At 43.2% G+C, this 17,848-nt stretch overlaps 1 protein-coding gene across 1 annotated transcript in view; it reads right to left on the bottom strand.

Annotated features, from left to right (window-relative positions):
- Nucleotides 1–258: 258 nt before the first annotated feature.
- The window catches only part of LOC308351441 (opioid-binding protein/cell adhesion molecule), a gene marked incomplete at its 3' end in the record, with an annotated part of 225,156 nt that continues 207,566 nt past the window's right edge, over nucleotides 259–17,848 (bottom strand). The window contains exons 3-6 of the mRNA XM_080817081.1: nucleotides 17,420–17,557; nucleotides 16,887–17,007; nucleotides 16,249–16,400; nucleotides 259–359 (exon numbers count right to left, since the gene is read on the bottom strand). Of these exons, the coding sequence (XP_080673207.1) occupies nucleotides 259–359; nucleotides 16,249–16,400; nucleotides 16,887–17,007; nucleotides 17,420–17,557 (512 nt within the window). The remainder of the gene's footprint in view (nucleotides 360–16,248; nucleotides 16,401–16,886; nucleotides 17,008–17,419; nucleotides 17,558–17,848) is intronic.

Below are 17,848 nucleotides of genomic sequence, written 5' to 3'. Positions count from 1 at the left end.
GCAGGGGCAGATTCTATTTTTGGACACACCAATGAATGATTATCCTACACATAGTAGAACCCTGCCCACCCCTCCTCCCCACCCCACTCATTCAAACTAGAGGAAAAAAATCAAATAAGTCAAACTCCCCCAAAAGAAATCAAGAAGAAGAACAGAATCAAACAAACAAAAAGCCCAAACTGGTTTGCCCTCCGCAGTGTAGATTAAAGTCTGTGATATGGAGAAGCAGGCGTTGCTCAGAGGACCTATGATTTCTTATCAAAACTTGATGAAGAAGTGGGCAAAGAGGGTCCCTGATAGCCAGAGACAAGCCAGTGCTCTAGAAGCCGAGTTTACACCATCAATGACTGCTCCAGGCCCTGTGTAGGGGAAAGAGAGACAGATCCATTAGCATGCACCCAAAGGGTACCATAATTATTCCCTGACAAGCATATATATAGACATGCTTCTCTGTGAGCATTCCCCCATCTCCCACATCCCACCATTGATCCTTCCAAATCTGGACAAATGGAAAACACCCATTGGGAGTATTTAGAAACCCAAAGGAGTAACTCACTGAAGTACCTTAAGCACTATAGCCTGCTCTCAAAGACAGGTTTAAAAAATAAAAGGGGCAAAGGGAGGCATTGGCATTCAGATAGGCCTATGGGCTAAAAAGTTAGGGCAGCAGACGGGGCTAAATGGTATGGCAGGACCTGATTGTTACTTTGCAAGCAGTGCTATGCTCTAACTGTGGAGATGGTGTCCACAACAGATAGGGATAGGAAGGGGAGGGCAGGCATGGGACATGGGGACAGCTCATGGTAGAGAGAAGTAGGTAGGGGAAAGAAAGCAAAAGGAATGGAAACACAGGATTCTAGGTGTTTGTGTGGCCAAATTTTCATCCTGTGTAACAGGTATCGTGAAGGCTCTTCCTGAGGTAGCTGAGGAAGAATTGATACTTATACTCAAGAGTTTTAAAGACTATGACTGGGTTTATTACATCAGTCAGCAGTGATTCTCTGGAGGCCACAAAGAAGACTGTGTTCTTTCCAAATGGACCCCTCATGGTGCGGCCTGATAGAGTTCTCCCTTCACCCTTTCTTCTAGTCTTTCTGGCCCTTTTACATGCCATAGTGAACCACCCATGCTCCATTACAAAACAAGACCTTTGAGTCACAAGTGTTGTTCCTTTCACTTCACCTACCACCCTCGAGAAGACAAATCACATGAAGTGGGATTGCCCAACCTGTGCTAAGGACCCAGGCAAGTGTATCAGGGTCTAATTCACCGTTGCATTCCTCCATCATCTTTATTTGAAAGCCATAAGAAATTGGAGTGATAAGCAAGACCGGTAGCTAGCAAGCAGAGAGTAGGGAACACGGAAACAAGTGTAACACAAGGGGTGAGAAACCATCAGGAGATATTCCTGTAGAGCCAGTGACAAAGAAAAGGAGTTGCAAACAAGACAAGCATGCCTCTTTGCTTTCTCAAGCCAGGACTTCCTTTGCTTTGAGAAGCAAAGCTTGTTGGAAATAAGCATGATTAATTTAAGAAAAATTGGTGCAGGGTCTCGTCAAGACAGAACTGTAGTCATTCGGCTTGCTTCTCAGTGTGATGGTGTGGATCCCTGCCTTGCCTAGGAAGGGACTGATGCTAACCTTTTTCTTGGGGGAAGTATAAGCTTCTCACTTCAGCAATGAACACAGAACTGTTCCAAGTCCAGGAATTTCCACATGGATACCTTTTCTTCCTCAGATTTCCAGTGTACACAATTCTCCTATTGACTAAAATTTCACATTTACTTGATGGCTTGAGAGTCTGGCTCATTGTCCTCTGCATTTTTGCTATAGAATATTCACAGACAAGGGCAGGATCCAAGCACAAGCCCAGTGCTCTCATCCCCATGAAGACTTCATACATATTTATGAAAGTAGCCTGACTCTGGGGCCTCCACCAGTCAAGATATATATCTTAAGGAACTATACTGGATTATAGAATGTCCTGAGTTGAAAAATGCCCAAGCTGGAGTTCAAGGTAATTCTCTATATTATCTTCTTCGAAAGATAAATGATTTAGATATTCTAATGAGCTCATAAAGAGATGATCAATGCCGATTGGTAAAGCATATATGTTTCCTTTAAAGTATCTAGCTATCTCTGTCGGTAAATAGATATTGATATAGATAGATAAATACTTTTATAGAAACATACATGTCTAACAAATCTGCATTGCTTATTTCTTTATGAACTCATTAGAACATCTAAATCACTTACCTTTTAAAGAAGATAGATAGATTTAAAAAAAAAGAGAGAATATACATGAAACTTATTACATGTATGTCTTTGTCTAATTCATGATGTTGATATTATTAAGAAACCACTGAAGGCCTAATAAGTTCCACTCCAGAGAGGCAGAGATCTTTAGTGTAGGAATCACTTTGTTCCAAGTTCTACCAGTGTATTTAAGCATTTCTTTGGATGTCCTGCTACCAGCAGAAGGTTGGATATAACTAAAACAAAGAAGAAAAAAGCAGTATACGGGGAAGGCAAAGCATAAAGGGTGAGGTACAGAGAGAGAAGGAGGCAGAATCATAAAGAGAAATGAGTCTTTCTGGTGGTGTGTGGCAGTTGCAATAAGATGTTCATTACTGATCAGGCAGAGGTTTATAGCCACAGTTAAACTTCAGTTCTGGAGCGTTCCATAGAGTAGAAACCGTGAGGGTGACTTAGCAGGCATAAAGGCTGCTCGGCTTGCTTAGGATGATGATGGTAACACGTATTTACATTGTGCTCTCTCTGTGGCAAGTGTGATTCTAAATGTTAAACATATATTAACTCATTTACTCTTCACAAAATGCTATGAGCTGTGTACTACTGGCATTCTCATTAACTAAAGACCAGAACAGTTAAGTGCTTTGCTATGGTCACCCAACTTATCTGCGGGCTAAATTAGAACTGAGTGACTCTGTCCACAAAGTCTATACCTTGGATTGTTACAACTTGACTTCCTTTCTGTGGAAAATGACCATTTGTGCATGTTTTCCAAGGACACAACAACACCTAGTGAGAAGAATAATTGGCTAGGAATCTGGAGACCCAATTTCTCTGTGATTCTGCTGCTCCCTAGATGAATGGTATCCCCTCTCCGGCCTTGGTTATCCCATCTACAAAAGGAGAGGAGGTCGGGATTGATGACCCCTAAGGCTCTTCTCCTATTAGCATTTTGAGTTATTATAGGAATGGAAACTACATCTGGTACTATAAGGGACAGCTGGTGAGCAGCCAGATGGCCCTTTCCAGTTGGTGCAAAACCATCACCACTCTGGGTTTTTGCATCTCAGTATGTCATCTCCTGAGAGCAAGAGGGCACCAAGCATTTCTGGGCCCCCAAATTTCTTTTTCTGTGGTCACTCTTTCTGTGCAGCTTTAAGGAGCTTTATTCTTTAGCCAATATGAGGAGCCCTGCTTTAATGTATCAGACAATACGGCAATTTAATGCCAAAGTGCCTTTAGTCAGTCAGTCTATGAGCAATGTCTGAGCTAGTCTGACCAACGAGGTAATGTAATCCAATATAATAGAGATTAAAATGAACATCGCTTTCCTCATATGGATCCTGCACACATCTGAGATTTGGCAGCTGGGCTAAGTGCCAGGACACCAAGGGACCTATAAGAGGGTTCTTGGATTTTGTTCAGCACAGGAAGTGAGGCTCACATCTGTGTACCATTCTCTAGGTTGGAGGAATGTGAGATAAAAACTGTCAGCTATGAACTGATTTTTTAATTACATCATTGCAGTAACCCTGATGGTACTATTAATGAGGAAAAGAAAGCATTTAGTTTGTGTCTCTCCCTTAGGGTTTCTGTATTGTAAGGCCACTCACCTGATTGGTCATGTGCTTCTTTGTGCTTTAATATAGATTACCACTGTTCAGCTAATTGGTGTGTTTCCACAAACACTCGGGGCTCACTTTTGGTCCCTTAGGCTAGTAGGAGGCTTTTGCAAATGTTAGCTCAACGAATCTGTTAAGGGAAGGACATGCTACTGGAGGAACAATGAGCTGAGCTGAACAGTGGTAGTCCTAAAGCTTGAACACATCCTCAAGATATTAAGCTGACTATGGTTTTCCTATACCTTGGTTTCTTCAAGTAACAACAGCGACGTTAACTTGGTACCCAAGATAATACTAGCTTTAATTTCAATAAACATGATCAAGAATTCAAGTGGTGCTTTCCTCTTCTTCTTCTTCCTCTTCCCCACCCCCCTTACTTTTCCTCTTCCCCCTCCTTCTTGGTGGAAATAGGGAGAAAGTTAGTTCTTATCTCAAATTTAGAATCCAGAACTTGGAAACACGAAGTGGGGCATTCAGTAGAGTGATGGAGACATCCAGATCTAAGCTCCATGCAAGGTCCAAGGGCAAAGGACCAGTCTTACAAGGGTAAGGGACCCCACACTAGCCTCAGAGACCCAGGGCCATTCACTCCGCAAGTATTGATTAGGAAGCTATTGTGACCAGTCTCTGTTTTCAGAGAGAAATGTCAACACAGTCTCTGCTTTCACAGAGCTTATACTTTAATAGGACCTGGAATAACCTTTCTTCTAGTCTAAGTCAGTTAACAAACAATGGAAGGAAGTGGGGGGCAGAGAAGGAAGGGAGGAAGGAAGGAAGGAAGGAAGGAAGGAAATTCTTTAAGTGCTCCCAGATTCGGAGAAGAAAGACATTTGGAACAAATCACCAGCATCCTTTTCATCTCAGGAATACCCTTCTTATCTTGTGTGTTAGGAGAATTAAATTCAATAGTCAGAGCAGATTGAACTTGAATTCTGACTCTGGGACTCACTAGCAGTATGACTTTGGACAAGACATTCAACTCTGAAACAGCTTTTTTTTTTTTTTTTTTTAAACGTATAAGATGGGGAGGGGTAGTTTCATCTCCTCTTGTAGGATTGCCTTGAAGATAGTTAAGATGATGTGTAAGATCACTGAGTAGAAGTAAAGGATGAATAAATAGGAGGTAAATTAGAACCAGGACAATAACTCCTGATCCTTTAAAGATCTTTTGTGAACATCCTGCTTGAAACAGAGACCCTGTGGAATAGTAGGCCCTCAAGGACAAGTGCCAAACACCAGCTGAAAGCAAACTTGGCTATGGTGAGCAAGCAAGTGACCTGGCACTCCGTAAAAGACCTGAAGTAGCTACTAACCGCAGGCGATAGCTTCCTGAGGAAGAAAGTGTATTTAGAGGCCCAACTCTTTCTCTGGGCAATTGCCACATTTAAGGAATCATTTTTACTGTTAACAGTGACTCAGTTCAATTAGAATGGCTAGTACAAATATCAGGTTTAATTAGATATTTGCCAGGGATAAATTGGAAGAACGTGTATTTTTGCCCTTTCCCTCGATCCAGTCCCTCCTCCACCCTTTCAAAGCTACACACCGTTTCCTTCATGCCTGAAGTGGAGCGTCCCTGAGAGTAAAAGCTGAAATGATGATGCAAAGCCACAAAACAAACTGTGAATGACAACAATGACAACGACAAAATGCCTTGGGGACAGGTACGCAGACAAAAACACTTTTGATCTTCAGCATATAGAAAGAAAAGAGAGATCAAGAGATAAATTCCAGAAATGGCAAATGGCATGAAGGTCAATTGGTGTGTGTACTCTGGGCCAGAGGGAAGATTTATGGCCAGGTGGCTTAGGGTTAAGAAAAGAAAATAAGAAACAAACAAATAAATAAAATAAAGTCCATTGTGGAGAGGCGACTTATTTTGCGAAATTAAATATACTAAACATTAGATTTTTAAGAAGCAATTTGATGGAGGGCTTAACCTAGAAGGAGCTTGTCATCATAGCTACCCTGGAAGTAAGACTATGCTGCTGCATCTGAGGGGTGGCAGATCACCCTCAGTGGGGGACACGTGTTGAAGATCAAAGTACCCAAACCCAGCTCAAAGCTCCCCCCAAATATATTTGAGCTTACGGATGAAATTTTGTCTTGCAAGAGATTTGAAGCTTAAAAATGGCAATGAATGTATTGAAATGTGTCACGGTTTTTCCTTTCAATGATTGCATGAAAATATGGCATGGTTCTTCAGCCACATTAGAGTGTATCACTGTAATTCTACTCAAATAGCAGGTGTTAGGGTGATCACATTAAAAAAGAAAAGAAAGAAAAACCCCACAGGCAAGTTGAACTTGGTGATAGCATAGCGAGATCAATGAAATATCTGAAGTGTAAGAAGATACAGTTTTGTTCTGAAATTTGGATAGGTTTTATAAGTATGAATATGAACTATGTGACCTCCCTAATGAGGAACCAAAAGGATAATGATGTTCTTGGTGATTAAAAGAGGAGCAAGGAAATCTAATTAGAGGATGCACGCGTTACACTTGTTGGTGAAACATAAACCTATTTTCAGCAGTGCTGGCTGATGAAGGTGCTTCATTCCCCTTCAAAGGGAACTTTCCCTCCATTGTCTTTAATTACAGTGGAAAACATGGCACTGTGTTGTTTTACAAGGAAGATTAACCAGGCTTTGCAGCAAGAAGACTTGTGAATAAAGAGGCCCAAAAAAGGCAGCCATCTTTGTTTTGTTCTCTTTAGCACTCCCTGTTTTGTATTTACCACAAAGACAAAAGCTGAAGAAGTTAATATCAGAAGTTAATTCAAATCTGTCAGCTCATCAGAAACTTGAAAGAGAGAAGACTTTGGTCTATGCCGAACCACAAGCTCTGGTGTGTGTGCTGACATCAGCACACCCTGAATGCTCAGTGTTACATTCTAAATGCTTAGACTAATAGCCAGATGTCAATGATTCAGATAGAGGAGGGTGGGGTGCGAGGGAACGACAAGGAACCTCATCAGGAATGGAATGTGAAATGTCTGCATTTTTTTTTTTTTTCTAATGTGTTGACATTTTGCAGGTTGGGGAAAATACAAATGATTACGCTGCTGTCATCAGCCAAAAGCAATGGTATTTCTCTCTGACTCATTCCCTCCCACCTGGATTTAAATGGTGAATTTGGAAAATAAAAATCATATACATTATCAGCAGGAAATGGACAGATATGTGCAGCTTTTGATGTCTCTGCAAGAAGAAATCATCTGATGAATGTCTTCCTAAACAGTCAATTGGAATGTTTGATAGAGTCTTGCTCAGACGAAAGGCTCAGGGTAGTGGAACCCTAAAGTCCAGATAGGACATATGGAAGCTGGATTGCAAGGGAGAGTGTCAGAGAAATAGTAATTTGGCTTCCCTGGGGGGAGAAGACCACAAGTTCTTTCGAGTATTTGGCTTTTCTTTGGTTAGTGGAGAAGTTTGCTCTGTATGAGGGCTATCTATGCCTGATAACCCCATTGATTGGAAATTATATTTATTAATTTGACAGATGTTTGCTGGGCAAAAACCACAGTAAGTTATAGGGCTACATCCTTTTTTTTTTTTTTCCTAAACTATTTAATTTATTTATTTGACAGAGAGAGAGATCACAAGTAGGCAGAGAGGCAGGCAGAGAGAGGGGGAAAGCAGGCTCCCCACTGAGCAGGGAGCCCGATGTGGGGCTCGATCCCAGGACCCTGGGACCATGACCTGAGCTGAAGGCAGAGGCTTAACCCACTGAGCCACCCAGGTGCCCCTACAGGGCTACATCCTTTAAGTGCAGAAACAAATACAAACAAAATAAAAGCTACCCTGGAAGCCAGAAAGATGAGTGCTTCTTCAGTGGAGCTCAGAATCACTTTATGGACAAAGTAACATTGAGTAGAACCTTAATGGATAAGTACCATTTTATCAGACAGGGAAGAGGGCAAAAGCCTCCATCTGTGACCCTACAGCATACTGCAAGACATAGGATATACATATGGGTTAGAAAGAAACCTGCGCTTAAGATCAGACTGACCTGGATGCAAAACCTAGTGTTGTTACTTCCGTGGGTGGTAGAATGCCTGTCATGGGAATTCAGTCCCACCACATGAATTCTGTGGGCTCCAGGATCTTCTTCTTGGAAGGGGCAATAATAAGGGTTCCAACCTCAAAGTGTTCTTAGCTATTGAAACCGTGTCTGGCTGATACTTAATAGCTAATGGCTTTTTCGCTTATTATATTCTATTATTCTACTGTAGTTCCCTATCTACTTGTTGGTAGAGGGTTAGGAACTTTGTAACTCAGTCTGAATGGATGGAGAGATGAAAAGACCTGAAGCAACATGGTCAGAAGCTGACATCTATCACGGAATTGCTGTTCTGGGTCTAGCATGGTGCATAGAAGGCAGTGGGAGAACCTTGTATATAAAGGGGTGTAGATCTCAGAGCAAGAAGAACCTTCAAGGCAATGCTTTCCTGGTAGGCAGTTTCCTACAGGGTATGAACAAGTTCATTCTGAGTTTTGGAAAGGTCACATGGTCCCACAGTGACAAAGGGATTAGAGAGGGATCACCAAACATGCAGCAATTGGTAAAAGACTGACGTAACTGTTCCGGGAAGGCACAAACCCAGTGTAAGTGAGAATGGAATGGTAAGCTGGCAGTCCGGCCTGCTTGCTAGGATTCATTGGCCACCAGGTGGAAGAGGAAGGGAGAGGAAGAAGTCAGAATGACCAGACAGATTCTAATGAGAGTGTGGAGGTGAGAAGGTAAAGTATATGTCTGAGTGAGAGGCATGCCTGAGAGAGAAAGACTGAGTCTGAAATTCCCATGGAACATTCGGGTAGGGATAGTGGTTTGTAGCTCAGAATTCAGGAGAGTGCTAGAGGTGCTCAGAGACCATTAGTCTTCAGTGTGCGAAAGATTCCCTTGGAGAGCTTGCTTTAAAAGCATGTTCTCAATTAGAATGGCAAAGATTAACAAGGCAGGAAACAACAAATGTTGGAGAGGATGTGGAGAAAGGGGAACCTCATACACTGTTGGTGGGAAGACAAGTTGGTGCAGCCACTTTGGAAAACAGTGTGGAGATTCCTCAAAAAATTAAAAATAGAGCTACCCTATGACCTGGCGATTACACTACCGGATATTTACCCCAGAGATACAGAGGTAGTGAAAAGAAGAACCATATATAGCCCAATGTTCATAGCAACAGTATTTACAATAGCTAAACTGTGGAAAGAGCCAAGATGCCCCTCAACAGACGAATGGAGAAAGAAGATGTCGTCCATATATACAATGGAATATCACTCAGCCATCAGAAAGAATGAATACCCAACTTTTGCATCAACATGGATGGGACTGGAGGAGATTATGCTGCGTGAAATAAGTTAAGCAGAGAGAGTCAATTACATGGTTTCACTTACTTGTGGAACATAAGGAATAACACAGAGGTCATTAGGAGAAGGAAAAGAAAAGTGAGTTGGAGGAAATTGGAGGGGGAGATGAACCATGAGAGATGGTGGACTCTGAGAAACAAAGTGAGGATTTCAGAGGGGAGGGGGTGGGGGAATGAGTGAGCCTAGTGGTGGGTATTAAGGAAGACATGCACTGCATGGAGTGCTCGGTGTTGTACAGAAACAATGAATCTTGGAACACTGCATCAAAAACTAATGATGTATTTTATGGTAACTAACGTAAGACAATGAAAAATTAAAAAAAAAATAAAAGCACATTCTTGGGGCCTTTTCTGGAAGCTATGCTTGAATGGGTCTGGGGCAAGACCCATGAATCTGCATTTTTAAAACACCCAAAGCAAATGTAAAACATACTAAGATATTGTTCTGCAGGATGCCTAAAGACATAGAATTCCCCTTCTCTCATTGTGATACACTCCCTGGGCAGACTGATGGAGCAGAAGGTGGAGAGGCCAGTAGCAGACTAACAAAGAAAGGTAAGAAAGTCACTACCTGGGTATATCAAAGAAGCCAGAAGGGGGTGCTAGGGGCCAAAGGGAGATCTGGAGCTGGGTTTTAGGGGGGAACCAGAGAATGGCAGACTGAGACGTGATGGTGCTAGAGGAGAAGGGGATGGGAACACGGACTCTCCCTGTCAGAGGTTTGGAGGAGAAGGCAAGAGAAGATGTGGGATGGTACACAGAGGGCACACTAAAGACACTCTTCATACACCTTGCACCCACTGCTCAGGTCTCCACTGGAGGCACCGGGGAAATGGTGTGTTCTTAATAAAAGAGTAGGGAAGGATAGCAGAGATGCAAGTGTGTTGGGGTGGGCTGGGGTAAGAGACAAAGGCAAGGGCTCTGAGGTTCTACCTATAAGTACCAGTGGGTTGCATGGCATTGGGGGTGCAGTCAGCAAAGGGTGGATGCTGAGAGGAGGTGGTTGGTGCTGTCTGTTGTTGAAGAAAATCCAGTTTGAAGAGCAGCCTGATATGTATATTTATTCTAGAGAAAAGGCCATTAGCAAAAGAAAATATAGATTCTGTCCTTATGGCTTGCAGGGGCCGCTGAGGTAGGCTTGAGTCCTGGCTGCTCTGAGGGGGGCTGAGGCATCGCCTGAGGAAAAAATCCAGAGCCCAGATGTTGCCTTAACTGGAATATTTTGCCATTTGCATTTGCAATGACAAGATTCCTATCAGTTGTTCCTGTTTCTGATACTTAACTCTTAATGTAACTAATTTGTGTCGCTACAATTTCACAGATAAAATGTGAGAAATCTGTTTTTCTCTCTGCAGCACCCCCCTCCTTTCTGGCACTGTTTGCACTCTCTGTCCCTCTCCCCTGCCAGTTCCAGTAAACCAGGCCTTTATACGGCTCATTAAGCCCATCTTACTTTCCGCAGTGCCGGATGTCATCAAGTTCAGAATCTTCGCTCTTTGCACTCTAAGGACAGGGGGATGGGGGCTCTTGCTCAGGACCCAGTGGAGGCAAAGTGGGTTGGCAAGCTGAGAGAGTGAGTGGCTTCCTGGGGGGCAGAGCTGGGGCCAGCAGGCTGAGCCTGGCCTTCCCTCTGCTACGTGCAGGCCTGGCGAGACTTCAAGGTGCGAGCCCTCCAGGTGGGCCTGCAAATGGCTGCTTCCCCCCAGTAAAACTGACTTATACTTAGAGTGGGCTGCTTTTCCATTGAAAAAGCATTTTAACTGCCACCATTTCCGAGGTTATGGAGACCTGCCTTTAATACGGTTTCTCCACTGTTGCTTAAATTTAGAACACTTAGCTGGAAGTCGGCTGAGAGTCCATCCTGTTCCGTTCTTACATTTAACAGACAACCAGGGAACAGAACAGAGAGCATCAGTTCGTTTGAACGAGGGTCGAGACCAGAACACCGTTTTGCTCGCTCCTGGTCTCTCGATGTTCTGCTACCTTTCCAGGGCCTGCAGTCGCCCGGCACTAAGGAACATGCAGGCAGTCTGAAATGCCACTTGAGTTGCACTCTGCCTGCCTGACCTATCCTGTCAGTGTGGCTTTTGAAGGGGCGGCAACGGGCATGCAGGGAAGAAACACCTCATGTCAGTGCCAACCACTGATTTGTCTCTGCATGTCACCCACCCACCTGTGTTCACTCTCACCACCTGCCCCATCACTTCCTGCTTCAACCCGCTCACCAGCCCACTGTCTCACTGGTTTTGTCTTATGTGTTCTTTTGAAACTGCTTTCATCCCACTTCCCCTTGTTCTTTGCATGCAGGTAGGAAATAGATAAAGATGTGTTTGTGTGAGACTCCTATTATGAGTATGTGTTGTGATGGGGTCACAGTGCAGAGTCAAAAGGGTCTCCAAAAACAATCGTATACAGCCTTTGAGGGCAAACACCAATGTATGCCTGGGAATGTGGGGCAGGGGGGAAGTGTGTATTTGGGAAGTATGAATTTATGGATTGTAAATGTAAAAATCATCCTTTAAAAGAATGGGTTCAGATTTATTTTTTCCTTGTTAAATTATTTTAAAGCACCCTCATGAACTGTTGGTGGAAATGCAAATTGGTATAGCCACTGTGGAAAACAGTACGGAGTTTCCTCAAAAAATTAAAAATAGAACTACCATATGATCCATTAATTCCACTACTGGGTATTTACCCCAAAAAAATGAAAATACTAATTCAAGTAGATAGATAGATAGATATAGAAAAATACACATATAGATAGGTAGATGATATATAGATATATAGATAGATAGATAGATAGATAGATAGATATAGATATCTCCTTATGTTTCCTGTAGAGTGGGTTCAGATTCAGATGGAACAGGGGAGATGTTGGGGAAATGGGTCCAAGCAGGCTAATTGTCAAAGGGGATTTCCATCTGGAAGGCTGTCCACCAACGTCCATGATGGGCTGCCAAGTATGATAAGTTGGACTGAAGTAGGAAACAGAGCTCAGATACTGGAACCAGCATACATAGGTTTAAATCTCAGCTCAAGCATTTGTATGCCACTGAGTTGGGTAACGTGCCTAACGTCTCAATTTTATCCTCTGTAAAATTGGGATAAATATAGTACTTGCTTCCTACAGTCATTAAATGAGACAAAACATGTAGAACACTTAGTCCAGTGCCTCTGCACATAGTAAGTGGTTGGTAACACTAGTTAACTGAAATTACAGGAATACTGAGGACTAGAAGGAACACTCATGGCCAGCAGAAGAGGGTGGTCAACTGGACAATGTCACTCTGGTCTTGGGTTAAGCTATTTCCACTCAGGCATAGCGTCAGACAATTACAGGATATCTTTTCTAAAATACCTGCACTGATGGGAAGGGGAAAAAAAAAAAGGAAAAAGAAAAAGGCAAGCTGAGATTGACTTTCTCAGAGCCGTTCAACCAGTAAGCAGCACAACCTGGCTTCACAGAAGCTCTGAGTTTATAGACCCTACTCCATGCTGCCATATTTCATCCCTGACAGCTGAATTCCTGCGGCTGACATCACCAACACACCTCTCCCATCTCTCTATACCCGTTCATTCATTCAGCAAGATTTTTCTGACCCACGACTGTGTGTGGAACTCTGTCCTAGCTTCTAAGGATCAAACCAGACATGGTCCCTTTGTTTATGGAGCATACAGGCTGAAGAGGAGGAAAGACTTTAATCAAACAAACTAAATAAATGAAACGGAAGTAAAATTGCAAGTAGCAAGGGAAGGCTATAGGGACAAGGACTGTAGCTGTTGTGCACTCCCGTGTCCTCTTTACTGAGAACTGTGCACTACTTGTGGCAAGCCCTGGCATGCACTTGCTGAATGAATGCTAGCAAGTACACCTTGGTGAGAGTGGCCTTCCAAAGTATTATGTGGGAGACTGCAGTGGAGGACTGGCCTACTCAGAGAGGTCTGGGAAGACTTCCCTCAGGAAGGGAGGCTGGGAGGGGAGTGGTTACTAACCAGGTAGAGCAGGCTGGGTGGATTACAGGGATTGGAGATGCTGTAGTAAAGGGCACAAGAGACCCTGGAAGAAAGGAACGCACAGTTCAGTTGAGCAACAGTCTTGGCAGCCGTACCAGGGAAAGCAGCAATAAGAAGGGCTGTGTCCCAGGTGTTGGCAAGCAGCAGAAGTGACTGCAATACCTTGCATTTATACAAATTTCAGTTTGTCACACCTCTATGGTAAACACTGTCTTAAGGACCATTCACGATGACAGGCAATAGGCCAGGAAACATCATCCACATTTTAGCTGGGTAAACTGAGGCCTGTAGACTTGGCATGTTGTCTAAGTCAGGCATCTAAACATAACACCTGTGGGGCTCTCTTTCTCTGTAAGACCTACCCAGTCCTCTCACCAGGCCTTTAGAGAAGGTACTGATATCCCAGTAGCACACAAGAGGAAAGTAAGGCTCAGCAAGATGAGATGGCTGACACGTGACTGGCTGGATTGGGATAGGAAGCTGTGTCTTCCCTGTGGACCAGATTGTACCTCCCTGCATTCATGTGTTGAAGACCTAATGCCCAATGTGTATTTGGAGATGGAGCCTATAAGGAAGTAATTAAGATTACAAGAGGTTATAATGGGTGGGCCCTGATTCCATAGTATTATGGTCACAATAAGAAGCCATGCCAGAGAGCCCTGTTTTTCTCCTCCTGCCTCTGCCATTGCTATCTGTGTCTCTCCACATTCCACGCCTACTTAGAAGAAATACCATGTGAGCTCAAAGTGGTCATCTACAAGCCAGGAAGAGAGCCCTCATCAAAAACAGATGGCAGCTCTTCCTGGCTTGATGCTGGACTCCTGGCCTCCAGAATTGTGAGGAAAAGCATTTCCATTGTTGAAGCCACCCAGTCAATGATACTTTGTTAGGTCAGCCCTATAAGGCTAGTCCAGTCTTAGTACACATTTGCTGTTGTTACCTGCTGTGGCATGCCTCTTTCATTAGTGGTAAGGAGGCACAAAAACCTAGATTATCTGGTTTCAGTCCTAGGTCCCCTTTCTTGGCCATATTCAGTACCCTTTGTGACCCCACTAAGTGGGGAATGGCAGGGTGAGGGTCAGAGCATCACACCCATCCCACCCTATCCCCTCAGTTTTATCAAAACCAAGAGATGACAGTCAAAGAGCTCAAGGTGTGGGCAGGTGTGGGATCCTCCTAGATCCAGAGCTAAGAAAACTGACAGTTACAGAGCTGATGCCGGATCTGGAAAATTCAGATGTTACCACTTTGTGTGACTGAGATCAAGCATAGGGATGTAGGGCTGTGAGGCAGCTGTGTGTGGAAGTGCAGCTAGGCACCTGCCACCTTCATCTAACATTCATGACTGTGTGAGTGTGCACACGTGTCCATTGCTCTCATTATCCATGATCTGATGAGAGCCCAGTCCAGCACCTACTCATTGGTATGCATACTTCAGTGTTACTTAACCTCACTGGTCCTCCTTTTACTCATCTTTAAAATAGAGTTAATAACCAGCTATGTACAGTACTAACAAAATGCCTTGAATCCAGTAAATATTTGGTAAATGGTAGATATTATTACTGTTATTATGAATAATGACTCCCAAGTACTTCTATTTTAAAACGAAGTTTATAGAATTAAGTCATTATCTCTTTTTTGCCTTGAGCTAAAAGAATAAGACATTCGCACTAAGGTGACTTCCCCATGGAGACAATCATTTGATAATCCATTTCATCTCTGGGCTGGGTTCCTTTTGGTGCTGTTGCGTGCAGAAATAGCAGAATACTCATCTATTTGAGAGGCCGCCAAGTCCAAGTGTATTGCTTTGGGGGCAAACCCTTTCCCCCAAAATATATTATGATGTGTGTACGTGAAAGCCATCATATTCTACATGCTTGTTATCTAAACTATGCAAACTAAACCCACTGAAGTCTGTCTACTAAGAATACGTAAGTCAAGGAGGAGGAGCAGGCAAGCCTATCTTTGAAGTAGGTTTTAATTCAAAAGCATAGGCATTCAGGCAGGCAGAGGAAGGAAGGAACATGCTGTACCCACCTGCCACTGCTGATGAGGGGCTTATTTCTAAGACACACACAGCACAATGCACACACAATGCAGAGAGAAAACAAAAAACATAGATCACACATTTCAGATGGTTGGTGGACAAAGTTTAGTTAATGTCAATGCTGAAAGCTCATTCAGGGTCTGAAATACACATGGGAAAATGAATACCTTTCCATCCCACTCACCTCTAACCAAATTTCAGCAAATAAACAAATACATACACACACGAAACATCACAATGAGCTGACGCTGGCCCATGATGTGAAATGTGGCACAAGGAGATGGACACATCAATGTGGGAAGGCTGAGTGAGGGAAAGATAAGGGCTTCCAAGGGAGCAAGTCAGGGCTCTGGAGACCTCTCCATCCATACGGGAGGAAAGGACCTTCAGAGAAGTGTTTGATTCTCCAGCTGTGGACAGAACAGTTGTCTTGATGAGGACACAGACTACTGCTCTATCCACTCCAACGAATGAGAACATGACATGGCAATCAACATGAGAATCGTGATGGCAGCAGTTGACTTGGTTCAAATATATAAATATAACCCCCAGAATTACAGACTCTTCCTATAGAAGGTATCTTAACTTTTTTTTTTTTTTTTTTTTTCTAACTTACCCCCACAGACTGTTAGGTACTACATTTGAACTGCTCCATGGTTCTATGTTCTTTGTGGCAACCACCATTCAACTCAGTTTAGAATTGGGTTTACTCCTTTTGTAAGGTGCAAACCTTGCCTTTCAATGGACCAGGAGATATCAATTACCTTGCAAACATCACTATATCACATGCTTAAGATAATGACAGGGAGAAGTACTTCATCTCTAAGGATGGTGGATTGAGCAGTACGGATGGACACAGGCCAAGCAGATTAAGCCTTCCTCCCTCTATAGTCCCACAGTTCTCCCTCATAGCTGAGCCCACTGCACCCAGGCTTCCTGCACTCACCATACAGTGTGATGCTAGCATTGGTGTTCCCAAGCTTGTTTGTGGCCACACAAGTATAGTTCCCATAATCCTTTTCTGAAACATTGAAGAAAGTCAGAGTGGATATGCGGCCTTTGTTCTCAATCCTCACGCTGCCCAGGCCGGTGGCTAGCCTGCAATAAGAGAAGGTATTGCTGGTCTGGTTCTACAAATAGAGTGAAATAGCAGACAGAGATGCTGGGGGGGAACTGAAAGATACCAGAGATGAATTCTACCAGGAGCCTCTGCCCACAGATACCTTTTCTCAATCTGAACCAGTCCCTCTGACCCAAAACATGAGTACCACAGCCTCCACAGGAGGAAAAATGAAAGGATGCTCATGTTCCAAAGGTGAGATTCACTGGCTTCTAGTCACTAAGGGCTGCCATGCCTACAACTAATCTCAGATTCTGAAATGAGGTCAATTCATTTTCCCAGTGGCCAACTTCCTTGATTTTTGTGTTTGTTTGTTTCTGGCTCTAGAAGGAGATTCTATTATAAAGGGGACTAATGTATTTTGGTTTTGCCATCTTTCCCCTTTACTTTGTCATTCTCTTTCCAAGTAGAGAATGATCCATCAGCTCTGCTTCAGATATGCCTGATTACTGTTTTCAAGGTACCTGGTGTCTTCCTTGAACCACTGGAATTCAGCCATAGGCACTGCAGAGGCTTCACAGCTCAAGATACCTTTCTGACCAACGGACACACCAGTGTTCTTGGCTTTTGAGATATAGGGAGGGTCTGTGGGAGGAAAATGCAGAGTGATTTCATGAAACAGATGAAAGGCACATTTAGTTGCCTGCTGTGCAAATGGATTTCTTATGCCACCCCACCTTCCTAGTTAAATAACCATTTATTTTAGGAAAAGAGTTTCCTGTTCAAGGTTATTGCATTTACCCCAGCATCTTCTTAAGCCTTGAAACCAATTCAAAGTTAACAATTCTCCCCATTAGCTAAAAGCTCTGATGGGCACCGGTAGACTCCAGGGGCAAAATGGCATGGGGACAGTCATGGTACAAAGCAATCTGAGACAGTATTTTCCTGTTGGAAACAATTTGGGACGATCAGAAAATGATGTTGCCATGAGCAGCTTGCTCCCTCAGTCCCTATATTCTCCTTCCCCCTGAAACTTCCTGACGATGGGTCAACTCACAGTTTACAGTGATTTTTACTTTCCGCACATCAGGTGCAGCAACATCATTCAGGGCACTGCATTCATACTCCCCAGACTGGTCACGTTTGATGTCAGAGATTTCCAGGTATTCATCCTCACTCACAAAGCCCTGGCCTTCTGGAAGAAAGAAAGAAAGAAAGAAAGAGAAAGAAATAATCAAGAAGCTGTGAAACCAGGGACAGAACTATATTCACATCATAAGCATGTAGAGGGAAGAAGACAAAAAGCTGTAAAAATGAGGTTTGAACACTGAGTCAAAGATTATAAGGTACCATGTTGACCAAATTGTATGGCATTTGGGGAAATAAATTTTCTGCTTGAGTCTTGGGTCATTGTGTTTTTGTCTAACTCACTTTAACTTTTCAGATCATTTGAAAAGAACAGATTTTCATTATTTTTCTGATATGA

This window comes from Martes martes (genome assembly GCF_963455335.1).
Source record: "Martes martes genome assembly, chromosome: 10".
NCBI classification, from domain to species: domain Eukaryota; kingdom Metazoa; phylum Chordata; class Mammalia; order Carnivora; family Mustelidae; genus Martes; species Martes martes.
The sequence above is the reverse complement of the archived record's forward strand: the minus strand, read 5'-3'. Positions and strand labels throughout refer to the sequence as shown.